Here is a 13,157-nt window from a genome sequence, read left to right as displayed (position 1 = left end):
GTTTTTTGACCTCTGAAATCAACACATGCTCCCATCAGTTGTAAGAATATTCATTTGCAAAGGAAGTAATGGGGCAGGCACCTTATTGGAAAATTGAATGTGCACAACATTTTTTTTTTGCTGAAACAGTGCCTTATCCATTCAGACAGAGTATCATATCAAGCAGTTAACAGCAGGGGTTCAATTCATTCTGTTTCTATATAAAAAACAACATTTTTTGGTTTAAAGCTTAATAAGTAATCCCTTTGAGAATTCACAACAAGCAAAATGCTGTTTTTCAATTTAATTTATTATTAGGCTGGGGTAACTTTTTATTCTTCAAACACACTAGTCTGGAGTGTCCTTTCTGCATGCAGAGAGGATTGCAATCTTGTCCACACTTGGGTGGATAAATCAGTCCTATTTTAAGGCCACAGGTCTACACTGAGAATTCAGCAGACTTATAGAAACAAGCATGTAAAACTAAAGACCTATCTCTGGGTAGCCCTATTTAGAATTGCATTGTTAGTTTCAGCAAGACTCCATGTGCCTTACTTCTCATTAAGGCGGATTAGAAGTTTATTCCCACCTAGCCTGGAAAAAAGTCCCACTGCATTTAATGGGCATTACTTGAGGGTAGAAATACTTATTATCTTTTCCAAAATCCAAATTGATCTTTCTATCCCTGTGCGACTATGACTAATATGCTGGCTTTCCAATATTAATCTGTGCCCCCCATAATCCTGAGCATCTTGAACACCAGAAATGCATTTCCCCATCACTTCCTTTAGGTTCTCTACACAGGGCTCATTGGCATCTTGACCACACTTGACTGAAGAACTACTATATATATTCATGTATAAATCTAAAAAGTCCGCAAAAAACCTGGATTAATTTATCCACAGGTCAGTAATACTGTATATAACTCTTATCCAAAAAGAACCTTCTCCTTTTCTGTGTAGAGTGGCAAAAGACGAGAGCATAACCTGTCACAGGAGAAGCGAAAAGAAAACCCAACCCCCTCTACTCTCTCTGCCACAATGCTGCTTCTGGTCTTTTTGTATGTCTGGACACAAAAAATGGTGCCTGAACTTCTGAGACTGCATTGGTGCTTTCCCCTCTCCATGGAATGATCTTCATCTTATCTACAGGTCATATCAAAATTCATATTTTTGGCTACCAAACAAGCCCTTGACTTGTACATGAGGATACAGGCAACCCCAGAGTTACAAACATCTGACTTACAAAACAATTCATATTTACTAACAAGGGTGAGGTTACAGGAAGTTAGAGAAATTCACCCCTAGGAAGGGAAATTCACTTCTAAAAGTGTTACTATGGGAAAAAGGTGTCTCCACTGAAGCTTTGTAATCAATCCTTGTTTCCACAAGAAGCCAAATTTTTCAAAATCCAATTATCACAGGGACAGAAAGTGATGTGAAATCTTCTGAACAGGGTCACAGGTTTTCTCCAAATATTTTAATAATCCAGTTATATTGAGCCTTTTTTTTTTGGGAAACATACATTATGCAAGCCTGGATATTTTATATTGAGAAGCAGCATCAATTTCCATGCATTTGAACCAGATAAATTGTTTCTATTAGTGGATTCAACCAATATCTAAAGTTACACTGTGCTTGTACTGTGATTGCATTTTGATATAATACATGATTCTGCAGTGCAACTGAACTAATGAACACTTTTTTACACTTAAGTTATTTTAACACACTGTTGAGTACATGCTAATACCAGGCAACATTGGTTGCTATTCATTTCATGGCATTTGATCAGCCTCAAAAATTAAGTAGGTAAGATACAAATATTGTACATATGGAAAAATAAACATTTTGCTTTAAAAACTAGTAGTGGAACACTTTTTATTAGTATGATAAAACACTTCATCTGAAGAGAGAAAGCGACATACCTGCTTATTGATATCAAGTCCTTTTCAAAATCTATTGTACCAGAGCAAGATCAAATATCTTTGACGTAGAGGAATACTGTGTCCTGGGAAAACATTGTGTTCCAACAGAGGCTTGCTTTTAAAAAGAATTTGTCCCTACCTTTTAAGGGCATCATCAGAAAGAGCTTTTACATTTGCCTGTTTTTTCAACGAAGTTATTGATATTATAAGAACATGACAAAGTGTTTATTTTGCTCCTGTAATGGCCTGGGTTGATATTTGAAAATAATACTTATATATCACCACTGAAATAGTGCCTAAGGGCGCATCTACACTGTTGAATTGATGCAGTTTAACACCACTGTCTTGGTTCAATGCTGTGGAATCTTGGAAGCTGTAGCTTGGCAGGGCACTAATACTCTGGCAAAGAAGGTTAAAGACCTTGTAAAAGTGACACTCCTAAGATTCCATAGTACTGAGCCGTAGAGGTTAAAGAGTTGTTAACTGCATCCTAAGTTGTATCCTTAGATACTCATCAGTGTGGATGCTTATCCATGAAAAACCAAGCAGCAGATCAGTAAACAAATCAAAAAGATTTTGACCCATAATGCAGGCAAAGTTGTTTGAAGGACTTCCACATAATCAATATGATATGAACCTACCAGTGTTTTAAGATCAGCAGGAAAGGGCTTACTCCCAGACCCGCCATCATCAAAGGCTTGCAAATTGAGGACAGAGAGAGAGAGTGTCTTTGCCCTTGCTGTGTCCATCAATCTTGTACCAAAATACTCTCTGTGCACTTGGAAAGTCCCCAAAACATGGTAACATTCCCCCATGTCCATTAAAGATAATATAATAACATATTTTAATTTTTGTGTATGTGAAAGCAGCTGCAGTGGGAGTGCAGCTCCCAGGGCCGGCCCCACTCATGCGGCAGCTGACGCCGCCGCCTCGGGCGCAGGCCCGGGGGGGCGCCGTCAGGCTGGGCGGGAGGCGGGGCACCGCCCTGACGGTGCCCCGCCTCCCGCCCAGTGCGCCCTGGCCCGTCTGGCCTGCTAGAAAAGGCCAGACGGGCGAGCGGGAGTAGCGTGGGAGGCGGGGCCAGCTCTGACGCCGCTCCCCCCCCCCCCGCCCAGCGTGCCTTGGCCCTGCCTCCCACGCAGCGTGGGAGGCGGGGCCAAGGCACGCTGGGCGGGGGGGGGGAGCGGCGTCAGAGCTGGCCCCGCCTCCCACGCTACTCCCGCTCGCCCGTCTGGCCTTTTGTAGCAGGCCAGACTCAGCGGAGGTTTCTCCAGGCTGCGATTGCGGCCTGGAGGAACCTCCGCTAAGTCTGGCCTGCTACACAAGGCCAGACGGGCGAGCGGGGGTAACGTGGGAGGCGGGGCCAGCTCTGACGCCGCCCCCCCGCCCAGCGTGCCCTGGCCCCGCCTCCCACGCTGCGTGGGAGGCAGGGCCAAGGCACGCTGGGCGGGGGGGGGGGGGAGCGGCGTCAGAGCTGGCCCCGCCTCCCACGTTACCCCCGCTCGCCCGTCTGGCCTTGTGTAGCAGGCCAGACTGAGTCTGGCCTGCTACAAAAGGCCAGACGGGCGAGCGGGGGTAGCGTGGGAGGCGGGGCCAACTCTGGCCCCGCCCCCCCGCCCAGCGTGCCCTGGCCCCGCCTCCCACGCTGCGTGGGAGGCGGGGCCAGGGCACGGGGGGCGGGGCCAACTCTGGCCCCGCCCCCTCACTATTCGCCCTGGCCCCGCCTCCCACGCAGCGTGGGAGGCGGGGCCAGGGCACGCTGGGCGGGGCCAGGGCGCCGGTGGCGGGGGCGCTTTTCAGCACCCCCGCTTTACATAAAAAAATATCTCCGGCCGGCCCTGGCAGCTCCTCAAGATCTCTGGCCTAGGGGTTAACACTCTCTTGCCCCAGCATTCCGCAATTGTTTCTTCCTGCTTTAATTGGTGACCCCCTAGAGTTTCCACGTTCTAAGTACTTCTTGAAAAAATGTAGCATGCATGAAGGTGACTTGAATTGCTACCTTTATTGTATGGGGTTGTCTCAAAGAATACCCTGTGTATCCCCTGCACAGGTGATGCCGTTAAGTGGATAGCAATGTTTTTATTATCTTGACCAGTTCTGTTTTATAGAATCATAGAGTTGGAAGAGACCTCGTGGGTCATCCAGTCCAACCCCCTCCCAAGAAACATATACTTTACAGCCAGATCATCTGTGTACTTGTCCAGCAGCAAATTTCAGTCAGTATCATTTATATAAAGATCTGCAAATGATATCTTTTACATTCATCATTTCAATCCAGTTTTGGTAAATCTGAATCTTGTACTCCCCCCCCCCCCCCCCCCGTAGCTTATGAAATCCTTGGGTATTATAAACTGAGCTATCATCACAGGGACTTTTCTCACTGATATAACTTTAAAGTAGATGATGAAGTCACCAAAATAATTGATTTTCTCCCATGTTTCGGCTCAATCACTATCAGAATGGAGACCGCAGAACTTGGAAGTGCACCTATGAAGGAACTAGACACAATCCTGAAATGTCAAGATATATAACTGAATAGAAAAGTTTGGATTGCCCATGTCACTGTCTTTCCAATTTCTATGTGTGGTTGTGAAAACCAGACAATGAAGAAAGCTGATGTGAAGAAAATCAACTCATGAGAAAAATGATTTTCCCTGTTTGCTGTATTTCTTTTAGACAGAACTGCTTAAAATGAGGCAACAAGCTCTGGAAACTAAGCATTTTATTGAAAAACAAGAGGAGGAAGAAAGAAAACTCTTGAAAATTATTTCTGAAGCTGATGCAGAGAGAATGAAGCAAAAGAAAGAGCTAGACCAGGTAGGTAGTAGTGTCTAATAAAATATAGCTGGAATACTTGATAAAAACCATTAAAAGTATGTATTATAAAAAATAATTATGCCAATTATTTTAGTGGATAACTAAAATATTGATGATATTCAGATTTATCTTCCCTGCTTGTTGTGTCTATTTGACGTATATTCTATTCTGTAATAGACACTCCCTTCATCAGTTTGATTGTCGCCCAGACTGTTATCCTATATTGGACCTTTTAATGCCTCGGATGATTGTTTAATATTTTAATTATGTCTATTTTAAATCATGACTTGTTAATTTGTTTTTTAAATGTATTCTTTGATGTCTTAACTGTTGATTTTATGATATTACATGATTTTATTGGGCTTGCCCCTGTGTGAGCCGCTCCGAGTCCCCGTTGGGGAGATGGAGGCGGCATACAAAAATAAAATTATGATGATGATGATGATGAATATTTATATATTGATGATATGTAACCTTATTGATGCCATACTTTGTACTGATGAAGTTACTTCTCCCCTGTGCTTTCTGACAGTGATACTTTCAGCCCATCTATAGAGTCTTGACTTGGTATGCTTCATTTCCAGGTTATTAGTGAAAGAGACATCCTGGGGAGCCAACTGGTTCGCCGCAATGATGAATTGGCTCTTCTATATGAGAAGATCAAAATCCAGCAATCAATTCTGAATAAAGGAGAAATGCAGTACCGGCAAAGAGTTGAAGACATCCGATTGCTGAAGTTGGAGATCAAAAAACTTCGTCGGGAGAAGGCAATACTTGGCAAGAGTGTGGCTAATGTGGAGGAACTCAGGTAGAAAGACATTAGTGAATCACATTTGCTTAGGGCTGTGGCCACGACACTGCTTTGAGGACCCCAGGGAGCACTTGTTTTCATGCATGACACGTAATTGTGTTGACATGCAAATTATTTCAGAGAAGGATTTTATTCAGCTGACCTCATACACATACTAGACTTAAATCGTAGTGAGGAAAAAGGAACACTATTTTAAGGGAAAGCAGCTGGTAACAAACTACCACAGTTTCATATCTCACCTTGTTGTTTGAGTTACTAGCAACATATACTTGATAGACAGCTGTGGGAAAGGTGTTCACAGTTCAATGAACTACCTAGTGGTTCGGAGCACCTACATTAATGGAGCTGTTTTTATTAGGCAATTCATTGCAGAAACAGAGCATCTGACATATTTATAACAACCCATTATATGTTCTCAGTTTTTTTATCCTTCAGATTTATCAGGTGGCAGATCGAGTAGAAAGATTTGCTTAAATTTCCACTGGAAATTGTATTTACCTCAGAGCACAATTTCACGGCCTTGCTGGATTTATATTCCTTCTCTTTGGGCTGGTACTTTTAAAAGAGAAAGGAAAAATACTTAACTATGTGTGAAACATATTTCGTTCTTTTGGAAAAATATAGTTACATAGTCGCTGTGGGCTTGTACAAAACTAGGCTTGCGGGGAAAAGGACCATTCTTGAGGCTTGCTGCTAGTTTGACAAAAAAAGGACTTGGTTCTTTCTTTGGTTCAGTAGCTAGTCAGGTTGACTGGGGGACTGTGAGAGTTGTAGCAAAAAAGTAACTTTTCTGAGACCTGATCCTTAAAAAATAAGAGTGGTAATATAGTTAAAACACAGTTTTATTGGACCTACCCTGTTTCCCCTAAAATAAGACATCCCCAGAAAATAAGACCTAGTAGAGGTTTTGCTGAATTGCTAAATATAAGGCCTCCCCGAAAGTAAGACCTAGCAAAGTTTGTGTTTGGAAGCATGCCCGCCGAACAGAACACCAGAGCATGCAGGATCGGTAAATTACGTACCATAAAGTGTTGTAAATGGAAATATTGGTAGTAACAAGAAATCCTTCATAGGATTCAGTTTGTCTGGTTATGCTGGTAGTTATGACAACTACTGTACAGTATATAATGTTTATTTATTTTTTGTTCAACAATAAATGTAAATTCTTCTTCATGGAAAAATAAGACATCCCCTGAAAATAAGATAATACAGCATCTTTGGGAGCAAAAATTAATATAAGACACTGTCTTATTTTCGGGGAAACACGGTATTTGAATAGCTAAAGAGCAGGCAAAACTGTGTTGAATTCAGTGGAATTTGTTCCATAGAAAAGGTCCATAGGATGGCACTTGAAGATATTCTGTGTCTAAATTCAAACTAATATATGTCAGTTGACTGTAGCAATAAATTAACAATTTGCAGTGCTAAGTAGCTTTAACTAGTACTGCTGTTAATTATTTTCTTTTACCAGCTAAGGATGGCTTCACACATCAGAAATTGATATTTTGTCTTTTCTGCAAAGCAATACTTTAATTATACGGTTTTTATAATACCAGAAAATGCAACTAAAATTTAAACAGATATCAAAGGTTTTTTTTGAAGATAATATGTTTTATACAGCTCTGACTGCTTCTAATAATTACTTAGTGTGTTGGTGTTGTAATCATGTATGAAAACACAGCCAGATTGAACTTTCTTCTGTATTTTTTGTTTAGTTTGGTACTGTGATATGGCTTAAGGGCTAATCAATAAATTTACTACGACTTCTGTATTGTATGTTAACATGTTTGTTTATTTACATGTAAGAAAACACATTTGGAGAGGTTACATTTGAATTTTAGGTATACATGAAAATATTTTTAGATATATCTTGTTCCATGGAAATTGTCTTTTTATAAAGTAGCATTATATGCAAAATATGAAACGTTGACAATTTAATTTATATTTTGCCCTCATTGACTACCAAGTGGTAATATTTTACATAGTATCTTCTGAACATGCTCAAAAATATTTTTCAATATAATGTTGTGGGTATAATCCACATGCTAAATACAACACTGATTTAGGCATGCTTAAGCCTTCAGTGAGTTTAACTAATTTTTCCTGTATGTTTGCTTTTGTCCCAAAATTCCAGTTTCTAATCACATAAATTGAAAAGGCCTCTCATACTTTGAATATTATAAATATCTCTGTATAACTGCCTTGAATTAACTGAAGATTTACCAATGCTTTTGGCAAACGGGATTTGTGAAAACAGCATTGCCTCACAATGCCGTGATTGCACAATTGGCTTGATTGCAAAAGTCATGATGTTTGTGTGGCTCTGTTTTTGAAGGCAGGAAGTATATCATATGCAGAAGGAACTGCTGAAGGAACGAACTCGCTGTAGAGCCTTGGAGGAAGAACTAGAGAACCCAATGAATGTTCACAGATGGAGGAAATTAGAGGTACCATGTCACATCCCTCAAAGCCGAGATTTGCAAATAAGTAGTGTGGCACAATGCATATTTACTTTTAATGTTATGCAGATTGACATCAAAAGAGCAGAAAGGCTAAAATTTACATACCATATTTTGTGGTGATTAATGACAGACAGGTTTTATATGCACAAAGCATTTGAGGTTATTTTTCTGTTGCATCCATAATATACGATGGGAAAGCATTATAAAAAGAGAACTGATCAAAACCGGGAAAATAAAATAGTCTGATGATTAAAAGAGTAATAGCTCATTAACTTGGGTAAAGTGATGGAATATTTAACAGTTTAAAGGGTATCCCACCTTTGAAAAGAAATAACCTTTCCATTGTTTAATGTGAAGTGTTGGATAGGTTAGAAAGGATGCAGAAAATGGATAAGAATAGTTCATTAAGCAGGTTGGCTCACTTACTTTTTGGTGGAGGGATAGGAGAAGACACTAAAATATAATTGTGTATTTTGTCAGTTAAGCACATAGATTTCTTTAGCTGTCATGCTGAAATTTAAATACATAAAATCCATTAAATATGGGCCAAATGTATGAGCAAACATGGCACCTGTACATATTTTCATGTCAGTTTAGATTTCTGTTTGCATAAAGCCTTCTCATTCATGCAGTGCCAAAAGTGGTATTGTTCAAGTTCACAAAGAAGTCCAGCTGAATGTTTTGGCTGCCAATTCTGATATTTTGATGCTTCATTTTAAGCGACAAAGTATTTTGATTTTTCCTGTTTGGAAGCAGATTGACTGTAGGACAGTAAATTATATTATAAAATTGTTTTGGGTAAAAATCTGGAGCCAAGAGGATTTGATTAAAATGCTTAGCAATTGCTTGTACAGAATAAATAATTTGTTTGATCTGCTTTTAGTCCATGGAACATGGTAAGCCATATATTAAAATCACATTTGTTGAAATCCATTGCCTAAATTAAGTTAATTCAGGTATTCCATGTTCTCTTATATTCATTGTGAACAAAAAGTAGAATTGTCAATGGGTCAATTGCACAAAAGATTCATTTTTTTTCTTATAGGTGACCACTGATATTATGTAAACTCTATATAAATTGTGTAAGTCTGAAACTGTAGACATAGGTGAAGCAACACCTATCCCCAAACTTGGACATTGGGTCTCTTGTAAATGAATGCTTTCCATCTACTCCTAGATGGAAATAGTGTGTGTGTGTGTGTGTGTGTGTGTGTGTGTGTATACACACACACACACACACACACACATATACACAAACACATACATACAGTCGATTCTCCACATTTGCAAGTTTGACTTTTGCAGATTTGATCATGTATCGATTTGATTAAAATGGAATCTCTAGGTCTTCCAATGCAATTTTTTGGCTACCTTTTAACAGAATCTGACCACAGAGTCATGCTAAAAGACCTAAAGATTTTTTATAGGTGTTCTTCCAGGTAATAAATAGTGTTTTCTTTCATTGTGATTTTTCTACTTTCATGGGAGTCCTGTGCTCCTAATCACATTGAATGTGGAGGATTGACTATAGTACTGAACTTAGAGACAGCACTTGATGTTGAGTGACTGCCTCTATAATAATTTGAATCTCAAAATAGGTTGCAATATTGTAAGGATTCCAGGGGGTTATGGTAGGTTTCTATGCCTCTCCTTGGCCTCCGACAGAAGGTATTTTCTTCAGACTGTCCCATATATTAAGACAATGGGAATTCTGCTAGTATCTGAAAACATTGCAGTCCTGTGTATTTGTACTGGGGAGGTCGTTCCATGGAACTTGGTGAGTATTATCTCTGGAGTAGTTAGAACATCATTGTACATGCGATAAAAGGAAATGATATTTTTGAATTCTAGTTTGTTAGATGTTTTTGGCAAAGGTACTCTATGTGTACCAAAAACCATATGCAATAATTCGTGACAGTTGCTCTGATGCTGAAAAAAAATCAGAACAAATAATGGGACATCTCCCTCTTTTCACTCATAGAACAACACTTTAACTGTCAAAAATGTTATAACAATATAGGACTTCACTTTTACATTCTTTTGTAATTTTTAAGTCATCAGCTTCACTGAGATAATTCTGTAAGATTGTTGGTCCTCTTTGTTATGGAAAAACACTGCTTTCATCTGTATTCAGTTAGGTACATATTGTAAAATGCAGTGGTGGCAATTAGAAAAAAAATATTTCTTTCATGCAGGCCAGTGATCCAAGTACCTATGAACTGATACAGAAGATACATGCACTACAGAAACGGCTTATAAGCAAGACAGAAGAAGTGGTTGAAAAAGAGTTGCTCCTACAGGTACAATTGGCATGTTGGATATATTTCATTCAATTTCTTATGACTTTCTTAGGCAGGGTGTGTCTTGTGGGCCCTTGTGAAAAATCTGAGTGGCAGAGCTCCCAATATGAATATTGATTTTTTTATTGTGTCAGAAGCGACTTGAGGACAAACTTCAAGTTGCTTCTGGTGTGAGAGAATAGGCCATCTACAGAGGCATTGCCTAGGGGACACCCAGATGTGTTACCATCCTGCTGGGAAGCTTCTCTCATGTCCCCACAAGCTAGAGTTGATAGACAGGAGCTCACCTCATCTCTCGGATTCAGACCGGCAACCTTTCAGGTCAGCAACCCAACCTTCTGGTCAGCAGTCTAGTTAGCACAAGACGTAGATGTAAATATAGATATAGATATGTATATGTGTCCTTATCCAACTACTTATTTTCTGATCAGTTATGAACTTTTTCCAACTCAGTTAAGAAACATTTCCTTCTTATTTTGATATGAGTAAACACATCAATGATTTTGTAATGTCAAGCTGGCATACCTGTTTATTCTCTATCAGAGGAGTCTTCTCTTGTGCTTGGATTCACCTCAGTGCTTCCAAAAACGAATATACCCTTAAAAAAAATAGGGAGCTTTCTTTCCTAGACAACCTAATGTAGTAATTTGGAGATCTCAAAAAATTGCTTAATTTTTTGTACCCTTTGATTGACCTAATCACAAAATTAAATATGAGCTATAGAATATTTCTTTACTATACCCTGGTAGAAATTGGACAACTTTTTGTTACACTAGAAATAACTACTAACCTACCTTGCAGAATTGTTGTGAAGATAGAAAGATTGGTGTGTGCTGGATAATTTAAATGGGAATAATAAGAAACAACTGTTAGCTCTAGGATATAAATGGATTATATGAAAGTAAAAAAAAATGGATTAGTGGGGATGACAAATGTGTTCTAGTGGCCTTTTACATTGTCTCAGTGTGGAATTCTGTAGTCTATTCACCTGGGAGAAGTCCTACAGAACATGAGGGGTCTTATTAATGTAATTGCATTTTTGTAGTTCATCATATTATCAAAAGAAATTTCTCCTCATCTGCTCCCAACATCTGCTGGCAAGAGATGGATTATTACTCTGCAGAATCTGGTTCACAGACATTTCCAAATGCTGGACTTCTCTAGAATAGCTAAACCAACTTTATAACTCAGTTCCTATTCTATGGAAGTCTACTGAATTCAGTGATACCTATCTCCAGGGTAGTCTTAGAGAAATTGTAGCCAAGAGAGGAAAGGAATTCCTCCAAACAGATGAGGGTAGATTTGACAGGTGGCTATGAAGAGTGGTAAACTGTAAGAAGACAGGCTTGGGGGGAGGAGGAGAAGAATCCATGGGATTTCTTCTTCTGAGAAATTAAGGAAGAGTCTGTGATTCCATGTTGGTGGGTGGCTAATCCATCCCAGAGTTTAATCCAGACTTTGGAATGGCTATCCAAGGCGCAGAACCTATTTTGGGGCCATGATTCATCATTTTGGATAGATTAATACCCAACGCAGGTTCTCCAACTCACCAAGATGGGAATTAGTGGCCATTACTGTTTTGTGGGTTTCTTTTCCTAACCTGAGGCCTGCTGCTATATTGGCCTTTAAATGCCACCCTACAGAAAGATTATTTTGCTCTTGCCCTTCCCCTAGCATAAATTTAATGAAAGCATTTCAAAGATAAGTGATGTCTTTCATAGGTGTAATAGCCCTGATAAATGATATGGGAAAAACTTGAAAATCTTTGAGATATTCTGGTATTGCGGTGTTATGTGAAATTAAACAACCTGCATATCCTTTTACTGGCTTTAGATGGCAGCACTCATTCACATATAGAAAATTGGTCTCCCTTTGCAAGCCACAATTTCTAGGTAGAAAAATATCGGAAAAAGTCCTCTCTTCTACTGTTTTTCAACAAACAAACAAACAACCAAATTACACAGTTTTAAAAGCTGTATCTTTTTTTAGTCAGATCTTTCTAAATTATCTTGAATGGTCAAATAGTTTTCAGGTTCGTAGAGACTAAGGCTTGTTGAATTGATTCCTTCCAATTCATTTTTTTCTTCTTCTAATTGTTTATGGTGAAAGATTTCCTGGATTTGTATGGGTAGACATTTTATTTTCCACAGTGTCTTTCAACATCACTGCCTTTACTTACAGCAAACCCTTAATTACTTTCTCTTTCACATATTATTTATGTTGTAGTTTATTTTGTGTTGGTCTTTTTGTAGTTCATTTTGTGTTGGTCTGTGATTGAAATCAAATTCTATAAATCTATTCAGTGTGATGCATATTGATAGTAGTGGGATTGTTACTAAATCTAAAAAGAAGGTTGCATACTATTAGGCAATACCTCCTAAACATCTGTACACTTTTTCATACATTCTCAATTTAGTATACTGTTTATAGTGTTCAAAATTCTACAAGAAATTTTATTTAAAATGTAGTGTGAAATGAAGATTTGATTTGATGCTTGAGTCCATGGTATATGTTTTTCTGTAAGTAAAATATTCTGCCTCCTGTGATTTTAGGTATCTATACAAAGAACATAACTGCATAATGTAAATGGGAGATCTGCCAGAATAATTTAAATAAACCAATTAATAGGAAAGAACATTGAATGAACAGCTAGTGGGATTCTTTTCTTTTTCAAAAGCAGGATTTCTAGTATGTGGTATGATTTAGCAATTAAAATATTACAAAATGTAGGCTCTATTTAAACTATTTCAAAGGCATATAGACAAGGAAAATACAAGCTAGGAACAAGCTACATGTAAATTAAATTTTCCTACTGAATGTTTTGTTACTGGAAGGAAGTCCTTGTTTCAGTACAGCTTTGAAGA

The 13,157-nt window shown here is 38.8% G+C and overlaps 1 protein-coding gene across 1 annotated transcript in view; it reads left to right on the top strand.

Annotated features, from left to right (window-relative positions):
• cfap58 (cilia and flagella associated protein 58) overlaps positions 1–13,157 on the top strand; it is a 113,154-nt gene that overhangs the window by 50,692 nt on the left and 49,305 nt on the right. Inside the window, exons 12-15 of the mRNA XM_008106607.2 lie at positions 4,580–4,720; positions 5,305–5,528; positions 7,867–7,978; positions 10,189–10,293. Of these exons, the coding sequence (XP_008104814.1) occupies positions 4,580–4,720; positions 5,305–5,528; positions 7,867–7,978; positions 10,189–10,293 (582 nt within the window). The remainder of the gene's footprint in view (positions 1–4,579; positions 4,721–5,304; positions 5,529–7,866; positions 7,979–10,188; positions 10,294–13,157) is intronic.

The sequence above is a fragment of the Anolis carolinensis genome, chromosome 3 (assembly GCF_035594765.1).
Source record: "Anolis carolinensis isolate JA03-04 chromosome 3, rAnoCar3.1.pri, whole genome shotgun sequence".
NCBI lineage: Eukaryota > Metazoa > Chordata > Lepidosauria > Squamata > Dactyloidae > Anolis > Anolis carolinensis.
Note: the sequence above shows the minus strand (reverse complement) of the source record. Positions and strands in the feature narration are given on the sequence as shown.